The sequence below is a fragment of the Bactrocera latifrons genome, unplaced genomic scaffold (assembly GCF_001853355.1).
Source record: "Bactrocera latifrons isolate USDA-ARS-PBARC rearing strain unplaced genomic scaffold, ASM185335v1 scaffold_3, whole genome shotgun sequence".
NCBI lineage: Eukaryota > Metazoa > Arthropoda > Insecta > Diptera > Tephritidae > Bactrocera > Bactrocera latifrons.
In genome coordinates, this window is record NW_017536629.1 from 117,489 (window position 1) to 143,287 (window position 25,799).

General features: G+C 40.3%; 1 protein-coding gene across 11 annotated transcripts in view; it reads left to right on the forward strand.

The window, feature by feature from the left end:
* The window catches only part of LOC108970440 (polypyrimidine tract-binding protein 1), a 390,952-nt gene that overhangs the window by 52,651 nt on the left and 312,502 nt on the right, over positions 1 to 25,799 (forward strand). For 8 of the 11 annotated variants that reach the window (XM_018935824.1, XM_018935825.1, XM_018935823.1 and 5 more), the window contains one exon: positions 458 to 487. The exons of the other annotated variants lie outside the window; for them this stretch is intronic. Coding sequence is in view for 4 of the 8 variants with exons in the window: in XM_018935817.1 (XP_018791362.1) it covers positions 458 to 487 (30 nt within the window). In the remaining 4 variants the exon portion in view is untranslated. The remainder of the gene's footprint in view (positions 1 to 457; positions 488 to 25,799) is intronic. 11 annotated transcript variants of the gene reach the window in all.

The following is a 25,799-nucleotide window of genomic DNA, read 5'->3' on the forward strand; positions in this document are numbered from 1 at the left end:
ATACAGTTCAAAAATGGAAGAAATCGGATAATAACCACGCCCACCTCCCATACAAAGGTTATGTTGAAAATCACTAAAAGTGCGTTAACCGACTAATAAAAAACGTCAGAAACACTAAATTTTACGGAAGAAATGTCAGAAGGAAGCTTCATCCAGGCTTTTTTTAAGAATTGAAAATGGGGTGGCGTCGCCCACTTATGGACCAAAAGCCATATCTCAGGAAGTGCTCGACCGATTTCAATGAAATTCGGTATATAATATTTTCTTAACACCCTGATGACATGTACCAAATATGGGCGTACCGATTTCGTTCACAACCACGCTTGAAATCTCAATTATCACTTAATCATGCGAGAGTATAAAATGTTCGGTGACACCCGAACTTAGCCCTTCCTTACTTGTTTTTAATTTATTATGCTTTATTCTTTATTCTAATCAATGTCGTTTCTATTTACAGGTAAGTGTTTTTATCGAGGAGAAAGAAAACGTAAGTGCCACAATTTTCCCTGTGCGAATCTTAAGTCATAAAGTAATTATATATTATATATTTAGTTAACATATCCAAGAATTTTTTACTTTTTAAATTAAGCGTATGACATTAGACAAGTCAATCACCACCTTAACCTTTCTGAAGGTTCCTCAGGTACCTATATCACGCACTTTTCAAATATCCTATTCTAAGAGAACGATTACGGTACTGCGGCCATTTAAGTAACTTATGCGCACCTATTAGTGACCCTTAGTGCCTCTACCTGAATGACCTTAATGAGATAAATATTACATTCGCAGAAGGAACATGGATTGATACCTTGTAGGAAAGATTTTTGTCCATGCGAAAATATAATATATCTTTTCTAAATCGAACGGTGTCATAATTAATATTACATCAGGTGGTACTGTGGCTTTTCAGCAGCAGATTCATCGGATAATTTTTCATAAAACCCAAAAAGTATATTTATTTATCCAAATATACTTCATTTCGTAAAGGAACTATAGCAATATAGTTTTTGACAGTTCCGTCTCTTTACTTTTTGTTGTGTTCGTTTGATATTGAAATTCATTAGTTTGTGACGTCACGAACTAAAGATTTGCATTTATATATTAGCGAAAAAAAAATCTTTTCGTATTTCTAATCTAACTTTAACTTATTTTATTTTTATATTTGTAATGAACTTCAAACTTTTCTGGTTTCTTGACGATGAACTTCCCAGCCAAGTTCTCCCAATGCCGAGCCATCAAAGATGTGTGTGGTCAAGCGTTATCCTGATGGAAGCCGATTTTTTCGACTGCTTGCTTCAATCTCATCAGTTGTTGACGATAAAATGTAGAATCAATCGTTCGACCAGGCTGGAACTGCTCATAGTGAATGGTTCCTTTCCAATCGCACCAAACACTCAGCATAACCTTTCGAGGCGTCTATCCTAACTTTACGACCATTTGTTGAGCCAACGCTTGGACCATGATTTTGTTTGCATATTATTGTCGGATTTGATCTACTTTTCGTCTCCTGTTACCATTCGCTTCAGAAATGGTTCGATTTCATTTCGTTTCAGCAAAGAATCGCAGATGTTAATTCGGTCCATTAAATGTTTCACAGGCAATTAAAATGATACCCAAACATCGAGGTACTTTTTGTAGCCAAGGCTTTCCTGCTGGGTACACGCATAGCCTTAAAGACTCTTTAAGATTGAATGACACAATGACCTTTTCGGTTGTAATACTTGCAACATTTCATGACAATCAACAATGACTTTGCAGAATACACTCACCCACAAATGTGCAGCAACGTATTACACTTGTAGCGGCAAAGCCACAACAGATTCGCCGAAGACTGCTAACAAGCTTGATGCTCTATATTCCATGGACATACACACATATGTATGTGCGTATAAATGTGAGCGCTTAAGATATTTTATTGGATTAATCGACTGCTAATAGTTTACTGAGTAAAACTACTACTACTAGTTGTTGCTGCTGTGCGTGTGATGAGGGTGGTGGGTGTGGTGGAGGTGGTTGCATTGTGCCTGCTACTAGTGGCGCTTTTGGCGGCCTTTGGCTGCCGTTTTGGGTGTCGTACTGCAATTCATTGGCTTAATGCGTCACTGAGCACACACACACCGACCACATATCTACACACATGCTAGCTGTGGGCGATTGATTAATCGCTTCTCTATCGTTGAGCAATTAAGCACTTTCTCAATGTCATCAATATCGAATAGCCTTTCAATGTCAGTCACACAGCTCAAGAACGAATGCTGTCATTCACACGAACACTCAAACATACAGACACATATAGACTTGTGCTTCTTCACTTGGCCTCACAATCACAGATCGATTCATTCGTTTCTGAGCAGACTTATGCTCTTTCAACTCACAATTGAGTGTCCAACAAAGCGTGCAAGTGTGCAACGGCAAAAACCATGTTCAAAGGGTATTCTTCTGTATATTTTTTTTATTTTTTTTTTATATATTTCCTTTGTAGGTTCAAGAGTGAGAAGTGGAAACTAAAGACACTTTAATGTGGAAAGGAATTGCTGAAGTTGAAAAATAAGATTAAATTAACTTAAAACAATCATTTAAGTCTCATAGATGAAGCAAGTGTTCAAAGCTGAAATCCCTATTCTCATAATAATTTCGTTTTCAGTAGAAAGTTGGAATTCTTTAAACAATAAATAGTGCTCCTGTTGGGAGCTTGTTCCACTTACAACATATTCTCTCTTTGTACGACGTGGGTTTTTAGAATACTTTGTTGCCAAGCTGTTTATGATATTTGCTTTGCTTTATCTTACGTGGTGTACAGAGGAATTCGGTGGCAACGATTTGAAGCTATGACTACATTTTGTCTACGCCAGGAGTTCAATGTCCTTAAAAATATGCAACCCCCATGTGTAGGCTCGAAACCCCCAAAAATTCAATCCATATACACAAAATCATCCTAAATCATTGATATTATATAAAAATCTTTAAAATTAGAATCCCCAAACTACAGAAAATGATTCGTCTATGCTTACCCCGGTTTTGGACCGATCAGGCTAACCTTAAAATGCTTAAATATGTAATCAACCTCCCAAGGGACAAACTCTGATTATTTGTCGCCTTCTACACTGGCCATTGTAATACTCTAGAAGCACTTATAAAAAAAGGGCCTAGCTTCTTGTGCGAATTGCCGGTTCTGCGACATGGAGCCTGAAACTTCAGAACACCCGCTAATTGAATGAACAGCAGCCTGTAGACACTGGAAAAATGCCCTTAGATACATGTTTCCAAATAGGGATCACATTGCCTCAATGGCACTTAGCAGTATATTGGAATTTATCTACATACTGGAGCCAAGTGAGTCGTTGTGACTTAGGAGAAAGTACAGTAGACCTTAGGTCGCGGTGCAATCCTTATCCGACGCATTATTATTCTAATCTAATCTAATATCCCATATGCATGAAAAAGGCGGGGATTTTGAAACCGGTCATTTCAAGCCTAACCTCTAAGTTTTGAAAGACTAGAACCTATAAAAAATATGATCCAATATCGTCGATTTTTAAAACCTGTAAGAGTATCAGTATTGATCTCTTGAGTTCAAATAATGGGAAAAAATCGTTTTTACCGTTACCTTGTAAATAAATTAGGATTCACCAGATCTTAAAAATATATATGATGGATAGAGCATTACAAAGAAGAAATCTCAAAGGCTCAAAGGATAGATCATTACGAAGAAGAAACAGGCTCGAAGCGCTGCATGTAATATTGATTATTTGCTGCTCATTTTTCTCTTTGAAATTAGAGAGTACCACCTCGGCTTGATTGTCTCCTAAAGATATGCATGTTATTCTTTAAGGTCCTCTGCTGTAGCTAATAACTCCGTGTCAACAACTAGTCCAATTACTTGCAATGCATCCCCCCACACTCGGGCAAACTGTATTGCAAGAGGCTGAGCGCTCACCGATGCTATCATCCGCACTTATTAGAAATTATAACGTGACGTTCTCGCTAAATCAGCGTGCAATTGCCTGTTGAGAACGGTATATTACGTGTACCACGCCATAAAATCTGCGCCTGCATGCAAACTGATGGCGCTGCCAAAGGGAATACCAGTGATTTGGCACGGTGTCGCTCGCTTGAGTGCCGTCGTTTAGAGATTTGAGCGTGAGTGTTGTCGCTTGTAGAGAAGACATTGTTTACTTGTAGTACTTGTGTAGTTGGAATTTACTAATAAATGCCATTAATGGGATTTTTTCTTATAAAAAATAAAATTGCCTCTGCAAGTCTGTATTAAAATCAAAAATCACTCAAATAGAATTGCCTGACACAGAGTTGGCGTGAATGGAACCAGCTTGTAGCTTGCCATGCGCTAATAAACATGTAAAAAATTCATTAAAATCTCAAAAATCGGCACTAAATTATTTTTCACTACTCGTTTCTGCTACGCTTTTTTTCAGACTGTGCACTTCTTCCAAATCGAAAATAATAAATAAATGCTGTTTGTCATTCATTTCGTCAATTTATGGCCACAGCCGCTCAGTCAACCGCCAATACGTTAATGGTGAGCTCATTTTTCATAGCAAGGCATACACAAACACACATCATAAATTAAATTTCGCCTGCAAAAAGAAAAATAATAAAGAAGTCCGAAAAAAAAAATCCCTAAAATAGTAACTCAATTTATGCGGCGCTGCGGCGCGTCAAGTATGGCTGCCAAGCGGCAAGCAGGCATGCCGCTAAATGGTTTATGAAGATGGAGGGCGCGTGAAAAGTTATGTGCACCGCGAGTGGCGCAGAAATGTGGAAAACGCAAGCAAAATGTTAAACGCAGCTCCTCAATCATTTCGATCAAAAACCTAAGCAGCGCGTAGTGTTCTGCGAGCGCACAGCATGACGTTGTGGCGCTGATGCACCGCTGCCACGCTTGCACGCTGCAACTCCCGCATGACCGACAACCGACAGGCAACAGTCAACAGCCAACAGCCAACCATGAAGCATTGCTAAATTATTTAATTTACCGCAAGAAAACTATAAATTAGGGTCGCAGGGGAGGCAGTCGCTGTGAGATGGCGCGGCGTGGCTGCTGTTTTGCGCTACTTTAGTCGCTGTGTGGCACGAGTGAGTGGCTTGTTGGTTAGTTGCATGTGGCAGCGCGCTTGTTGCCAAAACGTTTGCAGCATCAACGTTTTGGCAACAAGCAGCGTTAAAACATAATTTTTATTATGAAGTGATTGGTTTAATGATGTGCCATGCCACGTCTCTAATGATTTGCTATTTGCTATTTTATCTAACATCGACGCACAGTGGGCTGCTTCGCAAGCTTGTGGGGTGGTTTAATAATATTGGAGACTTGGGCATTATATATTCTTCCTCCTACTCCTTTTCCAACGGAGTTGAGTTCTTCCTATTCCTCTGTTTCCCCCGTCGGTTACTGCGTCGACTACTTTCAGAGCTGGAGTGTTTTCATCCATTCGGACATGACCTAGCCAGCGTAGCCGCTGTCTTTTAATTCGCTGAACAATGTCAATGTCGTCGTATATCTCATAGAACTCATCGGTTCATCGAATGCAGAATTCGCCCTTGCCAATGCAAGACCATAAATCTTCCGCAAAAACTTTCTCTCGAAAACTCGCAACGTCGACTCTTCAGATGTTGTCATAGCATGACGGAAGTAATGAGTGACTTATAGAGTTTAGTTTTTCTTCATCGAGAGAGGACTTTACTTCTCAATTACCTACTCAGTCCGAAGTAGCACCTGTTGGAAAAAGTTATTCTGCGTTGTATTCTCAGGCTGATATTGTTGTTGGTGTTAATATTGGTTTCAAGATAGGCGAAATTATCTACGACTTCGAAGTTATGACTGTCAACAGTGACGTGGGAGCCAAGTCGCGAGTGCGACGGCTGTTTGTTTGATGAAAGGAAATATTTCGTGTTGCTCACGTTCACCAGACACCAGACATATTTACTTTGCTTCCTTATCCAGTCTGGAGAAAGCAGAACTCATGGCGCGGGAGTTGAGGCGAAAAGCCAAAAGAGACGCAGTCTCCGTATGCCAGCAGCTGTACACCCGTATAGAAGATGATACCTGCTCGATTAAGCTTTCAGCTCCAATTATTTTCCCCAAGAGCAGATTGAAGAAGTCGCACGAAAGTGTAAACGGTTCCTCAGACGCGTAATTGGTATTCGACATTCTTCATTTGTACGGTCTTCAGACCCAATCTGTATACTAAATTCTCATGTATGTAAGTATATTTATAGTAAATAGTAAAAAATATTAGGTTGAAAATTATGAAAATATTTTGATCAACGATTTCACCACTTTTGTCACACTGTTTTCCGCCTTCTGTATAAAATTAGCTGCAGCGCAGAGAGCGCATCACCTCAACTTCAATGTAGCGTTATGCTACGCCATCGTAAATTCTACACCCGTATGCAACATACATCATTCAGGCTAAATATTTGGCCACGGTGGCGGGCATAATTATTTTTCGGCTTGTTGCAGCTTTCATTCAAATGCGGCTGTGACGGCCGCCGTGTACGAAGAAATGCTGGGGCTGTGGCGTCCAATTTTGTCGAACGTGTAATGTAATATACAAATATATCCGCATTTATGCATGTGTGGGTGTGAGGCCCGAAACACGCGCGTCCCTAACGCACTGGACGCGGTCCAGCTGCCCCAGCTGCACCCATTGCAACGATGGCGCGGGCGGCGGCCATTGGAGTCAATTTACAACGTCCGCCTCTGTAATTTGCGCGCCACCGACATTCTTGCTGCTGTTGTTGTTTATAATGTACAATTTCAATTGTACACGCTTTACTTGCAATTTATTTATATTTAAATACGCTTTCCTCAGTCGCAGCGTGTTTTTGTTGTTGTTGGTCGTGAGTGTCTTGTTGAATGTGCGAAAAGTGTTGCAATAAATTCGTATTATTTTGAGAAAAATTTCTTAAGTAGTTAATTTCATTGTTGCTGTTGTATGCGACGGCCCCAACCTCGTCGGCCGTCGTCGTTTCTCCGCTCGTCGCCTTCTTTGTTTGCCTTTCATTTGCTTTTGTTGTGTTCTTATTCGTTAAGTGTGTTTATTAATTTTTATTAAATACACTTTTGTTAGCTTAATGTTGTTTATTATTTTTAAATGCAACCGATGCCTCGGGACTGTGGCGAGATGTCGGCGCGCTGTGGCAGTTGGAGTGTCGCCGAGATGCTTTGCTTGTGTCGTGAATTGCGATTTCAATTATTTTCATTTCAAACGCGCACTCGATAAAATGTTCTAACGGTATGTTAACAGAATTTATGGGCAACTGAATTTATCCTCATACACTTTAATAGCGCACGTGATTTATGTCCGCCGTTCAATTCAGTTGAATTCAAGACAAAATGTTGTGTTTTGAAAACTATTTTCGCTATCGCACACCTGCATGATAGGTGTGGAATATTTCCTCCCTTTTTTGTGTTATACGTATTTTTAGACGTAATTGAGTTGCGTCTTTATTCAGCATCTTAAGCCAATTTGATGTGGGAAACATGACATTAATATAAGGATTAAGGGGTTACATGGATAGAATAGCTTTTTTTTTTTAATTTCAAAGAAATTCTGAAATTTTTGAAAAAAAAATATTTTAAACTCGGCCTTTTCCATTTCCTCTCGGAACCTCTCGGAAGAAAGATGTCGATTAAAAGATCGTTTCGCAGTTGGTTGTTATAGTACCTTCTCGACGGGGTACCTTCCTTGCGTTTGTCGACAGCCGTGCTTTGCTGTACATGTGTACGTTAGGTCTTCGGAACTAACGCATGTCAAGGATACTGCATGGATCTGCTTACGAATTCTTGTGCTGGAATCTAGTACTACAGACAAAAATATTTCGGGCCTCTGCGAAGTCAATTAGCCTCAACCAATTTAAAGAGGCTTCACCATGAGGCTGAATTATTCGACTCTTTTACCAAAGATGCGTTCTTTACCCACCCTGGCGTTAAACTCGCCAAGCACAATTTTTAGATCGTGGCGGGGGCAGTTTTCATAAGCGCGCTCCAACCGCTCATAGAAGGCATCTATGGTCATATCGTCCTTCTCTTCCTTCGAGGCGTGAGCTCAAATCAGTGTTATGTTGGAAACATTTGCTTTGATGTGAATTTGGACGCTAATCTCTCGGTGTGAATGCCAGGACTTGACCACCGAGCCTTTCTCCCACTCTGAATTTGCGCACCTTTATATGGTCACTGTAGTAAAAGTCACAAGGACCCACTCGTCTCCGTCCTCGTCCGGTCTCTCTCATTTCTTAGATAGCGGTGATGTCTGCTCTTACTTTTACGAGAACATCCTCCAGCTGGGCATCTATTTCATATTTAAGGGTCGGACATTCTAACCACATGCCTTATTACGTTTGCTGTGGTTGTCATCAAAAGTGGGGCCTTTCATCCGAGGACGTTGTTTCCTTTTCATATTAAGTGGCGAGCATTATAAAGCTTTGTACACATTTATATAATAAGCCGCTTGTTACAAGGCCGACGCCCGCTCGCACCTCTGGTGAACAGACATTGCAATTAAACTTCAGCTAACCCTTAAGCCGAATATGTCGGAGTGGCTTCGCTGAAGCCTCCTATCTTTTCGCTGTGAATCTAGGTTCCACGCGGGTTGCGTACCGTATCTTCCACAAAAACGCGTGCCCTGGAAACGTGTGGGAAGCCTCTTAGTTTCTAGATCCAGTCTAGTGATTCTTATTGAACATGGTCTAAAAAACACTCATGCGGTAAGGCATAACATTCTGTATGACGCAAATTGTAAAATTTTATGGAAGAAGGTGAGGTGGAATCATCCATTATACAGCGTTTGCAAGATTGAGGTTGGAAGAACTCGGCATTTTTATCTGCGCCGAACCAGGAGCTATGACCTAAACTGACATTAGCCATCTTAAAAAAATTGTGAGAGACTTGGAGCTATTGATATTAATATACAACTCAATCGGTAGCACTTGTAAACCACGAACGCAAAGTACAGAGGATTGAAATAATCACTTCCTTTATTGATCCCTGAAAAGTGCAATAATGAATTGGATAATTACTGGCATTGCTTTAATTGCTATCTAAGCAAAAATACTGGTCATAAATTAAGGTTCTATAGGAATCTGTGTTTTATATTTGTCTGAAAGTTTTCAATTAAATAGGCCTCATTAAGACTAACCTATTCACCGGTTATCGTCTAAGTATGTTGTTATCGTAGAGTAAAAACTTTGTTCATATTAAGCCAAAATCTATTGCCTGAACTTTATTTTATCTATTCCACATGAAGAACTGCAAAGAAAGTGCATTTAATATTCTATAACGTTTCTGGCAAATACACCAAAACCAAAACAGATAAATTGCATGTATGTAAACATTATGCCATCAACGCGATTTCGTTCATTTTATTTATTCTAAAAACATTGGCGGCCATAAACTGTTCATAAAATATACGACGCCGCCGCAAGCACGTCGCCGACACGTCATTTTCTCCAAGCGCCGTCGAGTTAAGGCGAAAACAAGAATCAAAAAGAGATATTCAAGCAATGTCAACACACTCATTTGAGCTTTACTAATTGCGATAATTAAATAAAGATGACTTTATTGCTAGAAAATGTGCGACGTGTTGATGCAACAAAAGCAAAACCAACAGAAACACAACCGTCACCGCCGACGCCACTTTCAACACACTCAAGAGAGCAGTGTGGCGATAATGTGGGACCGTTTTGATGTGGTGATCGTCGAGCGCGTACGCTGAAGATCACCAAACCGCAATTTGATGTGCATACATAAGCACACACTTCCATTGAACACTTGTGTGGCAATTGAGTTGAATAAATAGTGAAATGGATCCGCATTATTAAAGGCAAACAGCTGCAGCGCAGAATTTCGCAAGACGAGTTGGGGCCACGTGGCTGTGTGTGTCTGCTTCTTATAAAGTGTGATTATCATAGATCCAAAAATGCGCGCTTTCAAAAAATGTACTCAGCACATGTGTTTTTATATGAAATCATGCGTCTAGTTGCAAGCGCTGCCAAGTTACATGCAACAGTAAGCCGCGCGCTTCCAGCGGAATGGAGAGATTTCTCGTGTGCGTGTTCACTGTGTCAGTTGGTTACTATGCAATAGCTGCCTAAAGTGCATGATCTGTGTAAGCTTGTTCGTGAAACGAACGAATTTTCCACAAACTGTGTCGTCAACGGTCAATTAGATGCAACTACAAGGCACAGTAGAGCTGAAAGTCGTGTGTTTATGTGAAAACTCAAAATCATCACTACCAAAAAAAAAAAAAAAAAAATTAAAAAAAAACCGCATTCCTTTAGAAGTATGCTATCGTGTTTTTTTGCTTTTTTCGATTTGAGAATCTCTTTGATTTGCGTTCTTCGTGTGCGAATTTGTTCAACTTTGATCTCTGCGTGTTTTACGCCAATATTTCATATCATAATTTTCAGTTCGTGAAGTTTTTGATATTCTGGGCAATTGGGATAAAGATCTGCCACTGTGGCACGGTCTCTTTTTCTGACACTGATGTATTAACAGATCGGTGAGTTTCATTAGCAGACAAATGTAGATAATAAGTAAAAGGTTGAGCGAGCTACCATCGCAAGTTCATAGAACCGTTACCAATCGAAATGCTCGATCGAGTCATGAAAATTGAACTCAACGGATATACCATCTGAGACGCGGTCGTGGCCAACATTTGAAAAATATAATCTTCAAAAAATAAATGCCACAGAATCTTCTCTCGTATGATAATAAACCTCCCCCGCTAAATTTGAAGTTTCTGTGTTCTTTCTTTAAAAAAACTAGGGAACCTGGAAATGGATCACCATTAGAACTTATAAAATATATTCATATATATGGAAATGTTTGGCAGGACGGGCTGCGTCGATGTAGCCATGTTTGTGAGCTAGTCTCTTATTTTTTTGGCATTTTGATTCCAAAGTTTGCGCCAGCCCCTTTCTCGTCAAAAAGATGCTCATTTGTTGGAGCAGCAAATATCGGACCACTACAGAATATAGCTGCCGTTCATACTGAACGATCGGAGTAAAGTAGTTTCAAGAAAAGATTTTTTTTATTTGAAGACATATGGGCGCATAGGGTTCCCATACAAATTGACCAATCAAATTCACATCGAGCATAATCACAAACTGGTCGAAGGAGAACAGACTTGGCCTTAATTTTGCAGTCGATGGCGTTAAAATTCCGACTGTCAATAGTTCTAAGGTCTTAGCTCCTCACACGGTCGCCAAAGTGCAGAGGCGCAACAAAGTCCTCAAATCGCCAGCTGGCAGCACATATGAAAGAGACAAATAACCGTTGTGGGCAACATGCAAAGCATCGATATGGTCGCCCTGATGCAGTGAAACGCAGACGAGGTAACTTCAGACATGTCTCCGGACTATAACTGGATGTCTCCAATCGAACATCAGCATTGTGGGGCTTGTATTCTCACTTAATGAGCATAATGAACACCTCTCCAAGCGGTTTCTGCTACGGACTTTTCGTAGAAATCATCCCTAAAACAATACAGATGACAGATTTCGGACGCAACTACTTTCTGATATGCTCTGATCACCATTCACAGTGGAGCCATAAACAACTTCATTGGCTCACTCGCAGTGAAATGGCGTACTTGGAGTTAAATCACCGCCCATTGCAGACGACGAGCTCGAGTTGCCACGAGAATTGAGAGTGACCATTACGCAGCTTCATTCTGCATACTGTAGCAGGTTTAACTCCTACTTATCCAAAAACGACCCCGCCATACCAAATATATGTGAAGCATGCAAAGATCCGGTATGACTCTAGCCACATCTTTGCATTTCCAGCTAACTCTACATATGTATCTGACACCCCTCTACCTATGGTCCGACCCCGTCGAAAAAGTACGTTTTCTGGGCCTGTCTTTGGATGACCTCAAGGACAACACTTATCTGAACCTTAACACCCTAATGGGGATTGGATAACCGTTACAGTTACAACAATAACCGATCAATTCGCTGAAACCGAAGTAAATATTTTTTGATGTTTTGAATTAACAATGCTTCGGACTCAGGAAAAGATATTCAGATTTCAGATTCAGAAAATCTTTCGATTAGCTCACATCGAGCTAAAAACAAAAAATATTTTTGAAAATTCTGACTTTGCTAACCTCCCAAACAGTTTTCCAAGTTCACACCTTCCATGCACTTGAGTTGAAATTGAGTCCTGTGATCTTGCATACTACAAGTAATCTACTTTTCCAAAATAAATACAATGCTTCAAATGTTTACAGCGCAAATCGTGCGAATTAACCGAAACAATTCCCGAAATTTCGCTTTTAATGCTCAGATCAAAGCGGTAAATCCCACTCCAACACACACACGCGTGCATTTTAATAGCTGGCAAATTCGTGTGAAAGTAAATTAAACAGTTCTAACTATAAATTTTCAAATGGTGCATACAACAACAAATACTGGAAATCTATATACACTCGATACAGTTCCAAAAAGTGTTAAATATACTTACATATGTGTAGATATGTGTGAGCACTTCGAGTGGTCATGTGGTCGTAATTAGTTTGGCAATCGCTAAACAACAACAGAATCGCTGAAAATTCACAAAATGTTGCTAAAAGTGAGAAATTAGACTATAATGCCACCAGAGCACCTGTAACGCACATGCATACATATGTACAAGTGCATATGTAAACCAAGTAGCAAGCATGCGTCAGCGTTAAATTCCAATTCTGCAATTAATTCTTGTTGACTTTTCAAGCGCCCATACAAATGTATACACACACACACCGACACACAAGTAAACATAAGCGTAAACAAGTGTGTTTGCTTGTGCGTGCCTAGTTTTGTATATATAACGGTGCTTTGTTTAGATATGCCCGCAACTTGCGCGCCGCCATAAAAAGGAGCAATTCAATGTCCATAGTTCTCACAACGCGCTGGAACAGCCATTTACGCGCCAGCCGCGTCTACAATATTTATATTTACTCTTCCGCCGACAACTGTGCGACCTGTTACTCGCCGCGATCCGATAGTGGATCGCTACCTTGAGGTGGGTAGGCAATAAAAGTCGGAATATATAACGCGGAGCGCGATAAACAATTGCATGTGACGCTTTCAGCCTTACAACAGGCAGCCATCCCACATAAACGCGTCAGACTCACAGACGCGCGTGCTTTAGAATAGTTTTGGGTGAGTAATTATTAAAGTTTAAAATTTTGCTTTTTTTGGCGCGCTTTGGAAAATTTACATTAGCGTTGTAACGGCGCGCATAAGTAGACCTTGAGCACCCGTCGCCACGCACCGCCCACCGCATGTCGCCGCCGCTTGCGTAGACTCTACTTTTCCTTCCGTCAAAAGTGGCGTGTATCGGCAGCCTTAATTACACTTGTGATAAACATCGCTTAATATATAATACATAAATTAACTAGTTCATGTAGTTTTTATTTTATTTTTTGCTTTCGTTTTTGTGTCGTCTTTGGCTGTCTGCAGAAATTGTGCTTAAGCAATCGGCTAAAGCCGGTTGGCGCATTGTCGGCGTTGCATTGCTCAAAAGCAGATTGCCTTCTGTCACGCTTCTTGCAATCTTAAATATTTTCACTTAAATTTCTTTTGATTAATTTTCTGAACCAGTGCAGCGTTGAAACTTTCACTTGCACAACACTGGCGCACATTTCGGCGCACAAAGCTTGGAAATTAAAATGCCACGTGAAGCGTAGAATGTCTCTGCGTTAGCGTAAATTAAAGTAAGATTTGTAAAAAAGCTGGTGCTTCTCTGAATTCGTTCCTTTCTCTCGACTACTGTTTCTGGAGGTATTCTTAATAGGCGGTCACACTTTCTTTCACCATGGCATTTGAGTTCCGATATTTATGGGCTACGATAGAGTGAGCCTTATAATGAGGTCGGTATCGTGCTGAATAAGTGGCCATCCGTATGTACTAAGGCGAAAACTGTTTTAAAAAAATCAGGTGCTCTATGGAAAATTAATAATATTTCGACAAAAATTTTACTTTGACTAAAGAATACTAGACTTTCGTCAAACAGTGTCCGACATATTTTGGTGTTAGAGTTCAAAGATGAAAAAAAGTGAGAGATATGGTGCTTGGAAATCTTCAGCGAAGTCTTAGAGAGATGGCAAAAGAACTCGACATTTCTCGCGAGTCCGCCCGAATGATTTTGGTGGATATCTTAGGTATGAAACACATTCTTACTCGACTCGTCCCGATAAAGCTGAATTTTTTCATAGAGACTACGGTTGTGACCGAAATTGAAGCCAAGTACATGATGAATACCATCGATCAACCACCGTATTCACCAGATTTAGCTGTGTGTGGTTTTTCCTTATTCCCCAAACCAAAATTTGAGCACTGTGGAAGCCGTTTTCAATCGATCGAAGAGGTCCAAATTCTCCTTTTTGTTTGTCAAACCGCCTCGACCTCATCCATCTTAAAACTGATTATCTCTAGGGCTAAAATGTGTGATTCAAGCCTTGATTTCGTAACAATGCGATCGTCAGAAAGAGTGTTGATATAATTACTACTACATTTTCTTTTCAATTCAAGAGTAGCAATATAGTTAGAGACAATGCCTTAGGAATAGTCAGAATCATTATCATCACTTCCAACTCAAATTCGTAATGTTTTTTAATTAGTGTGTTATTTAGCCGAGACATTAACCTCACTGGTGTTGCAAAATGTTATTTAACAATATGCCTAAATGTAGGCAACGTTTCGCAAAAAACTTCTCACTCATATCCTTGCTTTTTCGTTAACCAAAGAAAAACGTTGCCTTCATTCAGCATTAAGTGAATTTTGTTTGAGTGTTTTGATGGCAATATGTAAATCGGTAAATAAAAAGTATTAAAAGCATAAAATTTAATACATAAGAACTCACTAAATTTACATCTTAGATCAAAAATCAGAGTTGTTCGCTTTATTCCGCTAGTTTTTTCTCAAATCAATGCTTTATGTCATGCCAGCTTTACTTTACAGAATCCAGCTCTTGTGTGGAGTTTTCGTGTGAATTCTGTCATTAAACACCAACTATAAATACTCATCGCTACAGATGTATGTCTGTATGTAATATATAAGTATTTATTTCAATGTGCTAGAATTTGCACTAAATCTGCTATTTTTGAAAAGCTCACACACATGCCCCAACAGTGCTTTCACCGTAATGCATGACAATACACCATACGAGATTACTACAGTACAATAACAAAAACAATAAATGTTTGGTTTGCATTTCACTGGCATTTAGACACACGCATACATTCAACTGCTTGCTCCATCGAGGAAACACATCGCTCAGTGTTTCAAAGGCGTGACTGGCACAACTGATAGCTACACAGTTATTAGTCGCTAAAGACATATGTACATACACACCCCACACCATATACGATATTATATATATTAATAAACATGTGCTCGCTTACACCTGCAACCAGAGAGCGTCCTTGCAACTGACTTTGAATGGGACGCGCCACTAACTATTCCAACCAAACGAGCACAGGAGGACTACGCATAGAATAAATTTGCAACAACAAGCAATGGTAACGTTTTCTATTCCCAGCCACACATTTTGTTACTTTTGTACATGAAATATGCGCAGCTCCGCACCTTCGCTTTAATCCCTTCTAAATGCAATCCACACGCAACTCACATCCTTCAATACAAGCTTATATTCACAGCTGCGTGCATGTGTGTTTGTGTGTGTGTGCGTCGGCTTTGTGTTGGCAGGGCTTCGCTTTGATCCTAACTCACCGAGCTGTAGCTTTTAATGAACTAGATTAGGTTTCCCCTCGTGCATGTGTGAAGTGTTGTCGAGTTACTGGTTGTCGTCTACCTGCCGGTTTCTCAGCTCTTTGACGTCATGCGAGAAAGGAAGCGTATGGGTTCCAAATACCAGCACTGCCGTTACACTCAGCAGCAGCACTTTTAAGTACGTGTGTGTGACTGGCTTGAGTAGCTGGTTTTGGAGGTCGCTCATTTGCAACGCTGCTGGTTTTAAGCAACGCTACCTGTCACCACATCTCCACTGCAGCATAGCTTCCAGGAATTTACTCCATCCGCCGTTTGCTTTGAAGCGTTTAAAACGTTGAGGTAAAGAGAAGAACAAATGTGTCAAGTGCGTGCGTCGTACTTCGATTCAGCGAGTGTGTTTAAGTCGGCAAATTGGTTGACTGGTTCTTGGGTGGAAGTCAGCACAACTGAACTAGAAATAGCACGTGGCCGTAGATAAGGTCAACCAACAGTGTTAATTGAAGGTCAAAAGTCGTTAGAACTACCAGGAATTTTTACTAATTTGATGCAGGGTGATTTCGAGAAGAGCTTTGTTGACTTTCAGCGATAGCACAAGAGCTTTTGCAGATCGTTTGACTCAAAACTTCAAAGAGTTCGAACACTGGATTGCAAATTTGGTCGAAAAAAATTTAGAACAAGGTTTTATTTCAGAAACCGTGACGTCCGTCTTACTACCGAAATCACGGCTTTCAAAGTCGCCAAGACATTTCTAGACTTTGGAGAAATTTTCAATTAGTTTCAAAATCTCGTCAGTTTTCTCGGTCCGAACTGCTTGTAAGGTGCTGTCCAATTTCGTCGTTTTTGTTCTGCAGGAAGATTATAAGGATTACTGCGGTATCGACAGACCTGGAGCGAATATGAATCCTGGTCCGATCCGAACCTGCAGCGTCTTTCTTATTCTATAATAATGGTGGAGTGCTGCGTTGTTGGCGAACTGGGAGGCGCACTGGACCGATTAGCAATCCAAGTTCTTTTACGAAGTGGCAACCGTTTTGGGAATTAAGATCCGCGGGTTGTTGTTGTTGTAGCGGAAGAAAACATTCCTGAAGTGATTTCGAGTGCGTAGTCCTTGGCCGGATAAAAATCCTTGTCCGTTCCGGTTACTTTGACCAGACGGTCGTGGGAACGCGACGCAGATCCACAGGATAGTTCAGTTTGGTCATCTATTCTGTATCTCTTGAAGTTGTCGTGAAGAGACTCTTTCAACTTGCTGTGAAACGATCCGTCGTGATCTTCAAATGTAAAAAGACTTTTCGTCGGTAAAGCGTCACACAAAAACTAGTCCAAAACTTCAGAACTGAAACAGCTTGTAACAAAAGTGGAACAGCTCTCCAGCTGTGGCTTACCACGACTACTTAATTGAAATTAAATTTAATAACGTTAATATTTGGCTACATTGACATTAAATGCTCTCACATCGGTGACTCCTAAGTAGCACTTAATATGCGTCCAATACATTGAATCCATTGAAATATTAATTAGCTCACTTACTCCTTATGCTTTGTTGCATATATTAAGAGCCAGGATTACGCTGCTTTCAATTGGTTTCAGCGGTACTCGGTCATCCGTTGTAATGCCATAATTTCCTTGGTGTAACGGCAGTATATCCTGCAGCCAACGACCCGATTCGTCTTGACGCAAAGCTCTTTGACTTGGCTTTTGCAGTAAGCCACACAATATCAGCTGCCTGCAACTCAGATTGCTGGTTGCAACACACGCATTTACAATTCACTAAACCCAAAGTGACGTCTTGAGTGCGCGCGTGCGTGTTTGTGTAGAGTCGGGTGACCCGACCACAGCTCAAACATGTCACTTGTGCTGTCACATAAGCGCACAAAGAGGTGACAGTTGCTGCCGCCGCCGCTGCTGCGCCATTACCAACCCAGCCGACAGCATGTGGTGACCCGGCTAAACGTTCGCCACTATCGTGGCGGCGTTGGCAACGGTAATCACAACAATAACAAAAACGGACGATAGCAGCAACAGTAGCTGCTATCAAACATGCCTAAGCTCACTCAATGTGGCACATTAGCGCGCACGAATGCACAAGTGTCAGCGCAGCAGGCACAAGTTGGCGAATGAGGCGCTGCAGGAGACTAAGTGGGCGGCAAGTGACAGTCTTAGGAAGCTGCACTGTGCCACTGCAGTGCCTTTAATATCTCAACATTATAATAGTGTTGGCCATTTGCTGGCTGCGCTGCGCGCTGCAACTGGCAGCTCTGTAAGTTAAGCACCTTGACTCTTGGTTGTTGTCGTCCACCCTCGCACCGACTTCGGCTGCGTCTGTCGTGCTGCGCTCCAGCACAACAACTGTTGCTAATGCTCAATCGCTTAGCAGCCGCACGTGCATCGTTGCACGTTGACGTTGCCTGCGGGACCAGTGGTTGCACGCTGCATTCACCGCGTCCTCTTCGTTCTGTGTGTCCTGTGTGTCCTGTGAGTCCTGCGTTAAACTCACATTAATATTTCATTTTATTTTAGCTTTCCTCAGAACCACCTTCGTCGCTCCATTAGAGCCGCCCACTGCCACCACGCGCTCAGCGCTGCACTTTGCCCAGTTTAAGCGCTCAAATCCCTCAGCTGCATTTGTGTGCGTGCGTGCGTGCAATTCTTAAAGTCTCCGGAGACATTTACCTGCATTCGCGTTTTTCTGCTTTCGCTTATTTTATTTTATTCGAGTCTTCTCTTGTCGCTCTTGGTCTCCAGGTGACATTCTGCAGTTCAATTATAAATGCATTAATTCCTTGTCAACACGTTTCGTGTTATGCAACATCTCATTTGAAGCGCTTTGGTGTATGCGTGTAGAAACCATTAAAGTCTCCAGTCTCCTCATCATTTAATTTCTAATTAGCAATTCTAGAAATCTCCTAGGATTTACTTGCAGCTTCGTTGCATTTAACGGGATGGCCGTGTGTGCTTGTGCATACAAATATAATGATGAGTGTGTGTGTGTGTGTAACGGTTCTCATTTGCTAGCCTTTTTGACTTAATGTGGAATTGACATCCATTGAAATTATGGCAGAAGACACTTTGACATGCTTACGTGTTTGTGTATTTGGGATTTACTTTAAAGCTCTGTACCTATATAAGCACGTACATATGTTTATGTGTGTGTGTATATACTTGTATATTTACTATGCCACAAGTCGTATTTTACCTGTCTATGTGATTTAAGCTGCCTCAAAGTAAATTTTTTGGTCTTCTCGAAACAACTTTCGGAAGAAAGAGTCTCGATAATAAGTGAGGTCCTCATCGCAGGTCAGGGGAATCGAATTCCTTATAAAATATATTCCAAAAATAAAACATGCTTACTTATTTTGGTCCCATAAATAAGTTTTAAACTTAATTTTAGCGTTCCCTGTGATCATATCCAAGTTTTTAAAGCCTCTGCTGCACAATCCCTAGAGAAACACAATTACCTTAGCAATAATATATAAATGACTTCAGTATAATATCAAAATTGGGTCACAGAGCTATCAATGCGAAAAAACGTTGAGAATGAAACTGATTTGTTCATACACTTTTTCAAATGTTTAACACTCTGTATATAAATCCTTTGCAGCTTTTGAGCTAATGCTTTTAACGTGGTCATAACTCCCCTATTGACAAAAAGCCGGGGCGTTTTTCACAAGCTTTTGTTGAGCTGCATTTTTCATCAGCAAATTAAATTGCCTATAGACAGGAGCAGGTAGTAATCACACTCATTAGGGCGATAAAGTAGATGCCAAGAACTTCCCAAATTTGATTGTTGGGCAGCAGTTTATATTTGATCAAACTCACCTAATACATAGATTTTTTCCTGACTGTTTCGAAAGTCACCACACGCTTTCTATCACCTTAACTTATGGTGGCACCCATCCATCGCACTTCATATTATATCCAGCCTTATTCAAATGATTCCAAATAATTCCGTCCGACGTTTTCGGGTCAAACTTTGTTCAGCGATGAGGCTCATTTCTGGTTCAATGGGTATGTAAACAAGCAAGTTTATTGATAGAACACTTCGGTGAGTAGATAATTTCACATATTTTGTCGGTTTATTGGCTACCAAGTTGGTGTGATTCACACCGTTAGACTTTTGCCGGTGGGAATTTGTAAAGTATTAAGTCTATGCGGACGATCTCGTTTCGATTCAGACCTTAGAGCAAAGCATCACGCGTCTCATTCGCCAGTGACTAGTCGAAATGCTCGAACGAGTCTTCGAAAATTGGACTCAACGAATGCATAATCTGAGACGTGTACGCGAACGACATTTGAGAGCGATAATCTTCAAAAATTCCAAAAAAAAAAAAAAAAAAAAAAAAAAAAAAAAAAAAAAAAAAATAAATAAAAAAAAAATAAAAAAAAATAAAATAAAAATGCCATTCCCCAAATGTATACATAATTTGAAGTGTCATTGGTTTTTCTTGAAAAAAATAGCGTACTTCGAAATTATTTGTAGAAGTAATTTTTGGTTCAAGTTAAAGCTTGAAAATATTTTTTAAATACTAAATATATTTCTACTTTTAGCACTGACCGTTCAAATTCCTCAATGCAAACTTGTAATAAATCTTTCGAAAATTTATAATTTCAAAATTCAATGTTTCCTTTTTACATTTGCATGTAATTGTATGCATGTATTTGTGCGAAGATGTTTTCTTGGCAGCCCGTTGGACAGCATTGCAGCGTCATTCGCACTTCGGCATAAACAATAGAAGCTGAACAATAAATAAATTCATGGATAATTTTAGAAATATATGATTACTGCCTGCATTCGCTTGCATGTGTTTGTGTGTATGTGTACACAAATGTAAATTTTATACAAGTTACACAAACAGGCAAACAAATATTGCATACATACATGCATATTGATGAATAAATGCACGTTTTCTTAAACGAATCCAAAAAAAGTATCTAACATTAAAAGTAAAATGAGCAAGTCGTCATAAATGCCACTTGCAAGGTGTTCAGCTGGTTTGCAGCAATAAAAATATATTTAAAGAAAACAAATAATATTTTTAGTCAATGCCAAGAGTTAGTAGAAATCCACAGCGATATACACAGTGTTGTTGTGTGTAAATATCTTTATATTGTATATACATACATACATAGGTTAATACACGTTTATTTTTGTAATTCCGGTTATGGTTTAAAGGTTACATTAACATCTGCTAAAATGGCAACTTTTGTGCTTCTTGAATAATTGTTGTTGAAGCGTTTTTTTCGAGGAAATTTGTTTGTAATTCGACTTTAGATTCCTTGTAGTATTTCTATAACAAAAGCAAGCAAATAAGGCTGTACTGAAGCTAAAGGGTGACTCATTTCGAGGTTCCCTACTTTTTCGAAGAAAAGCCACAGAAATTTCAAACTGAATGCGGAATGTTTGTTATCATGCGAAAGAATATTCTTTGGCATTGATTTGTTCAAGATTATTTCGTTCAAATGTTGGCCGCGGCTATGTTTCAGATGATTCATCTGTTGAGTCCAATTTAGGCTTTACAAATCCTCACAGGAAAATAAAAACCTGAAATTATCTACTCGCTGAAGTGGCGCCGTCTTTTTAAAAGAAAATGTCGCCCAGACTGTGAGCTTCAATTTCAGGTATCAAGTAGTCGGTTATCATGGCGGAATAACGATCACCATTGACGGCTTTGTTCTCACCGGCATCATTTTTGAAGAAACATAGACTGATGATTCCACCGATTCACAACCGAACTCTTGTCTTTTTTGGATGAAATGGCAGTTCTTGAATCTCTTCAGCTAGCTCTTCGTCCCAAATGCGGCAATTTTGTTTGTTTACATTCCCATTGAGCCAGAAATGGGCCTCATCGCTGAACAAAATTCGGCTCAAAAACGTCGGATCTTCTTGGAACTTTTTTTGAGTTCATAGAGCGAACCGATGACGCTTGGGAAAATCGAGCGGTTTCAGTTCAAGCACAAGCTGTAGCTTGTTCGCTTTAAATTTAAGATATCGACGTAAAATGCGTCAGGTCATTATATAGTCAGTCCGAGTTGTTGCGAAGGACGCCGAATCGGCGCTCCACGGTCGTGGAGTACACTAACAGCTACGGCTGCTTTATTTTCAAGATATGTTTTCCATACAAAGAGTTCATTTAGATGAGAGCAATCGAAAAGCTTTACATACAATCCCTTTATTCGTATATATCGTGTAGATACCCCGATATCGGTGGTTCGGACATATGAACAGTTTGTTGGTTGTAAAAGGACTTGTACAAGATTTCAGATCGATATCTTAAAAAATGTGGAACAAGTGCGCTTATATGGTACATATAACTATACTTTATAGGGTTTCCGCTGTTTCATTCTCAATTACAGACTTCATGGCTTAAAATAACATATTTACATATAAATTGTACAATATGTTAACACACACACACATACACAGCTCACAAAACCGCGAAATACGAAACAACTTTATGAACTTCAAAAATCACTTCACTGCAGACGCCAGTCCTCGTCACAGCCGACTAATTGCTAAGCGCGAAGCAGCCGCCGACTTTGGTGACGCAGCCGCCGCCAGTGCTTGTGTGTCAAAGTCATCGCTGTGCAGCTTTTGAAGGCCACATGGCTGGAAAAGTGGTTGCTTGTGCGCATATTATATAAACCGTAAACTCAACTCAACTCGTGTGCATGTAAATTAGATAAACAGCTGCTGGAGGCAGCTGACGCAGTCGCGCTGACGATGTATGTAGATCTCGCAACAACAGCTAAAAGAACTGGTTTACATACGGCTAAAACAACAGCAATCGTAACATTGTCGATGTATTTTTGTTGTTGTCGCATAAAATGCGCTTCAAAAGCACTGCAAGCGGATTAGCTTGCGCGCTCCCCATGCGTCCAAGCTGCGCTGAGTTGTCGCCGGCCGGCCGGCAAAGCAACATCAAACTGGCACAAAGCACGTTTTGTTTTTAGTGTGCTTTAACAGTGATAACAATAGCAAACAGTTGCATTTGCCGCCTCAACTGCATTATAGTTTTGGTTTGGAGCGAGTCATAAATGACGTGACACACCAGCTGAAAACATGTGCTTGGCCAATAAAGCGCGTTGCGCGCTGACTAAGCATGTCCACAGCCACACACACACACGCAGCCTCAAGCTTCAGAGATGTGAAGCTCATTCGCCTCATGAGCATATGCATTCATGTGTTTCTATTTTTTGTTGGCTTTTCGATCGACGACAGCATTAACTCGCAAGTTGGCTGCGGTCGTCAGCTGCATGCCGTCGGTGCCTCCTCGTTGTTCGGCCGCTGACTCCCTGCCTTGCTGCTGCTGCTGGATACCGGTTTTCGCGCGGCCTTTGTTTCTCCATACATATGTGTGTTTTTGTGTGCCAATGAGTCTCATTGCTTTTTGTTGTCATTCATAAATTTTATTGCGTCTTCTTTTGCCTTCGCAAGCTCCCTCTTTTTTGCTGTTTGCTTAATGCTCGTTTACATACATTATTTGCTGGGCTACAGTTTGCTCGCACGATTTATTCCATTTTCGGCGTGCTTAAATGTGCCGTCTGTGCTTCCAGGCTATGCGGCGTCTTCCAGCTTGCACCAGGCAGGCAGGCAGTATGATCTCATCAATGTTCCACCGTGTTTTTTTTCTTCTAAACATTTTATTACCTCCTGTTTTTGCTTCGTATGTCGCCGCAATTGTTGGCAAATAGACTCGAATCGCTTATGTAGTGTTTTATTAAACAAAATTGCATTATGACTGCGATAATACTCTCGCACCGCATTAATTTCCCACATACCAGATGGAGAAATAAACAACCAGTTGAGTGTATGGAAAATGAGTGTGTGCGTTAGTTGCGTTAGTAATTACGATATTCCTCTCTGCGCTCGCACTTCATAATGCCGTATTTCCGATTGGCGCTTATTTGAGTCGCTGTTGATTGTTTTCTGGCACTCTTGAGTAATTTCTGTACTCACTCACTCCTTCATTGCATTTGTTGCTTTAACTGCATTTTTATCTCGTAAAGCTTACGATATTATTGGTGTTCAGTGTTACCATGAGTTCTTAGCGGAAGGTGCTATCGTGGGCAATATCAAAATTTTTTACTTGAAAACATACAAAAATTTCAATCATTGAATGTTGAGTTATTTTGGATCTTCTATTGGATAGTCTAAAAAGTCTTTTCGTATCTCTAATCAAACTTAAACTTATTTTTATACTCTCGCAACAAAGTTGCTAAAGAGAGTATTATAGTTTTGTTCACATAACGGTTGTTTGAAATTCCTAAAATATATAGGGTTATATATATCAAAGTGATCAGGGTGACGAGTAGAGTTGAAATCCGGATGTCTGTCTGTCCGTCTGTCCGTCCGTCCGTGCAAGCTGTAACTTGAGTAAAAATTGAGATATCATGATGAAACGTGGTACACGTATTTCTTGGCTCCATAAGAAGGTTAAGTTCGAAGATGGGCAAAATCGGCCCACTGCCACGCCCACAAAATGACTAACTCATAACTAAGCCATAAATAAAGATATTAAAATGAAATTTGGCACAAAGGATCGCATTAGGGAGGAGCATATTTGGACGTAATTTTTTTGGAAAAGTGGGCGTGGCCCCGAGCCTACTAACATTTTTGTACATATCTCGAAAACTACTATAGCTATGTCAACCAAACTGTATAGGGTCRTTTCTTTYAGGCATTTCCATATACAGTTCAAAAATGGAAGAAATCGGATAATAACCACGCCCACTTTCCATACAAAGGTTATGTTGAAAATCAGTAAAAGTGCGTTAACCGACTAACAAAAAACGTCAGAAACACTAGATTTTACGGGAGAAATGTCAGAAGGAAGCTGCATCTAGACTTTTTTCACAAATAGAAAATGGGCGTGGCGTCGCCCACTTATGGACCAAAAACCATATCTCAGGAAGTACTCWACCGATTTCAATGAAATTCGGTATATAATATTTTCTTAACACCCTGATGACATGTACCAAATATGGGTGAAATCGGTTCACAACCACGCCTGAAATCTCGACTATCACTTTATCATGCGAGAGTATAAAATGTTCGGTGACACCCGAACTTAGCCCTTCCTTACTTGTTTTATGAATAACTTTAATGAATTTTGTACTTTTTGCCATTTTCCGTTAGAATCATTATTCTTTCGGTGTAAAACTTTTTTGATTTCTCGACGAAAATCTGCGACAAGTAATTTTCACAGGCTTCGCTTGAAGCCAAGTTTACTCCATTAAGGGGGTTCCGCATTCACCGAAACAAACGGTAGTTCGATGGTGCAAGATCAGGGCTATATGGTGGAGGCCTCAAAACTTCCCAGCCAAGCTCTCCCAGTGTTGTCTAGCATTGCCCTGATAGAAGTCCTTTCTGTTGATCTGTTCTGTTCTGTTTTTTCGATTTCTTGCTTCAATCTCATCAGCTGTTGACAGTAAAGTATAGAATCAATCGTTCGATCAGGGTGTATAGCTCATAGTGAATGATTCTTTGAACTCAGCCCCAAACAAACAGCTCTTGGAGAATTCTACGGTGGATGAAATACCGGCTGTCAAATCGGTCGAAAGTATCTATGAAGCACTCTCAAGACTGCTACTATACGCTTTGAAAAGAATAGTACCATTTAATCAACGGATACATCTTATAGAATCTCCAGCTTTTGTTGCGAGTGGTAATGAGTGTTTAAGACGCCTGCTTGTTTGAAAAAAATTCATAAATCCCACACAAGTACACACAAGTATGTAGGGAAAATTGCTCACAAAAGTCAGAGTGTATATGTGTGCCTTGAGTGCGTCACATTTTTGACGGCTCACCTTGATATAAGCTCTACGTTGCGCCAATATATAATTATTTGTGCATATGTGGTGATATGTATTCGTTGTTTCGCATGCGCCGCTCTCCTCATCAACCCAAAAATGACGCTACGTTGAAGGATTGTCAATTGCAGCTTTGTGTATCTCATAACAAAGCCCAGGCCGTCGGTCTGTCCGTCTGTACGTCCGTCAGCGCCGCGTGCAATTCGATTTCGATACTCACATACTAAACGCGCATTTTAATCTGCGAAACTGGT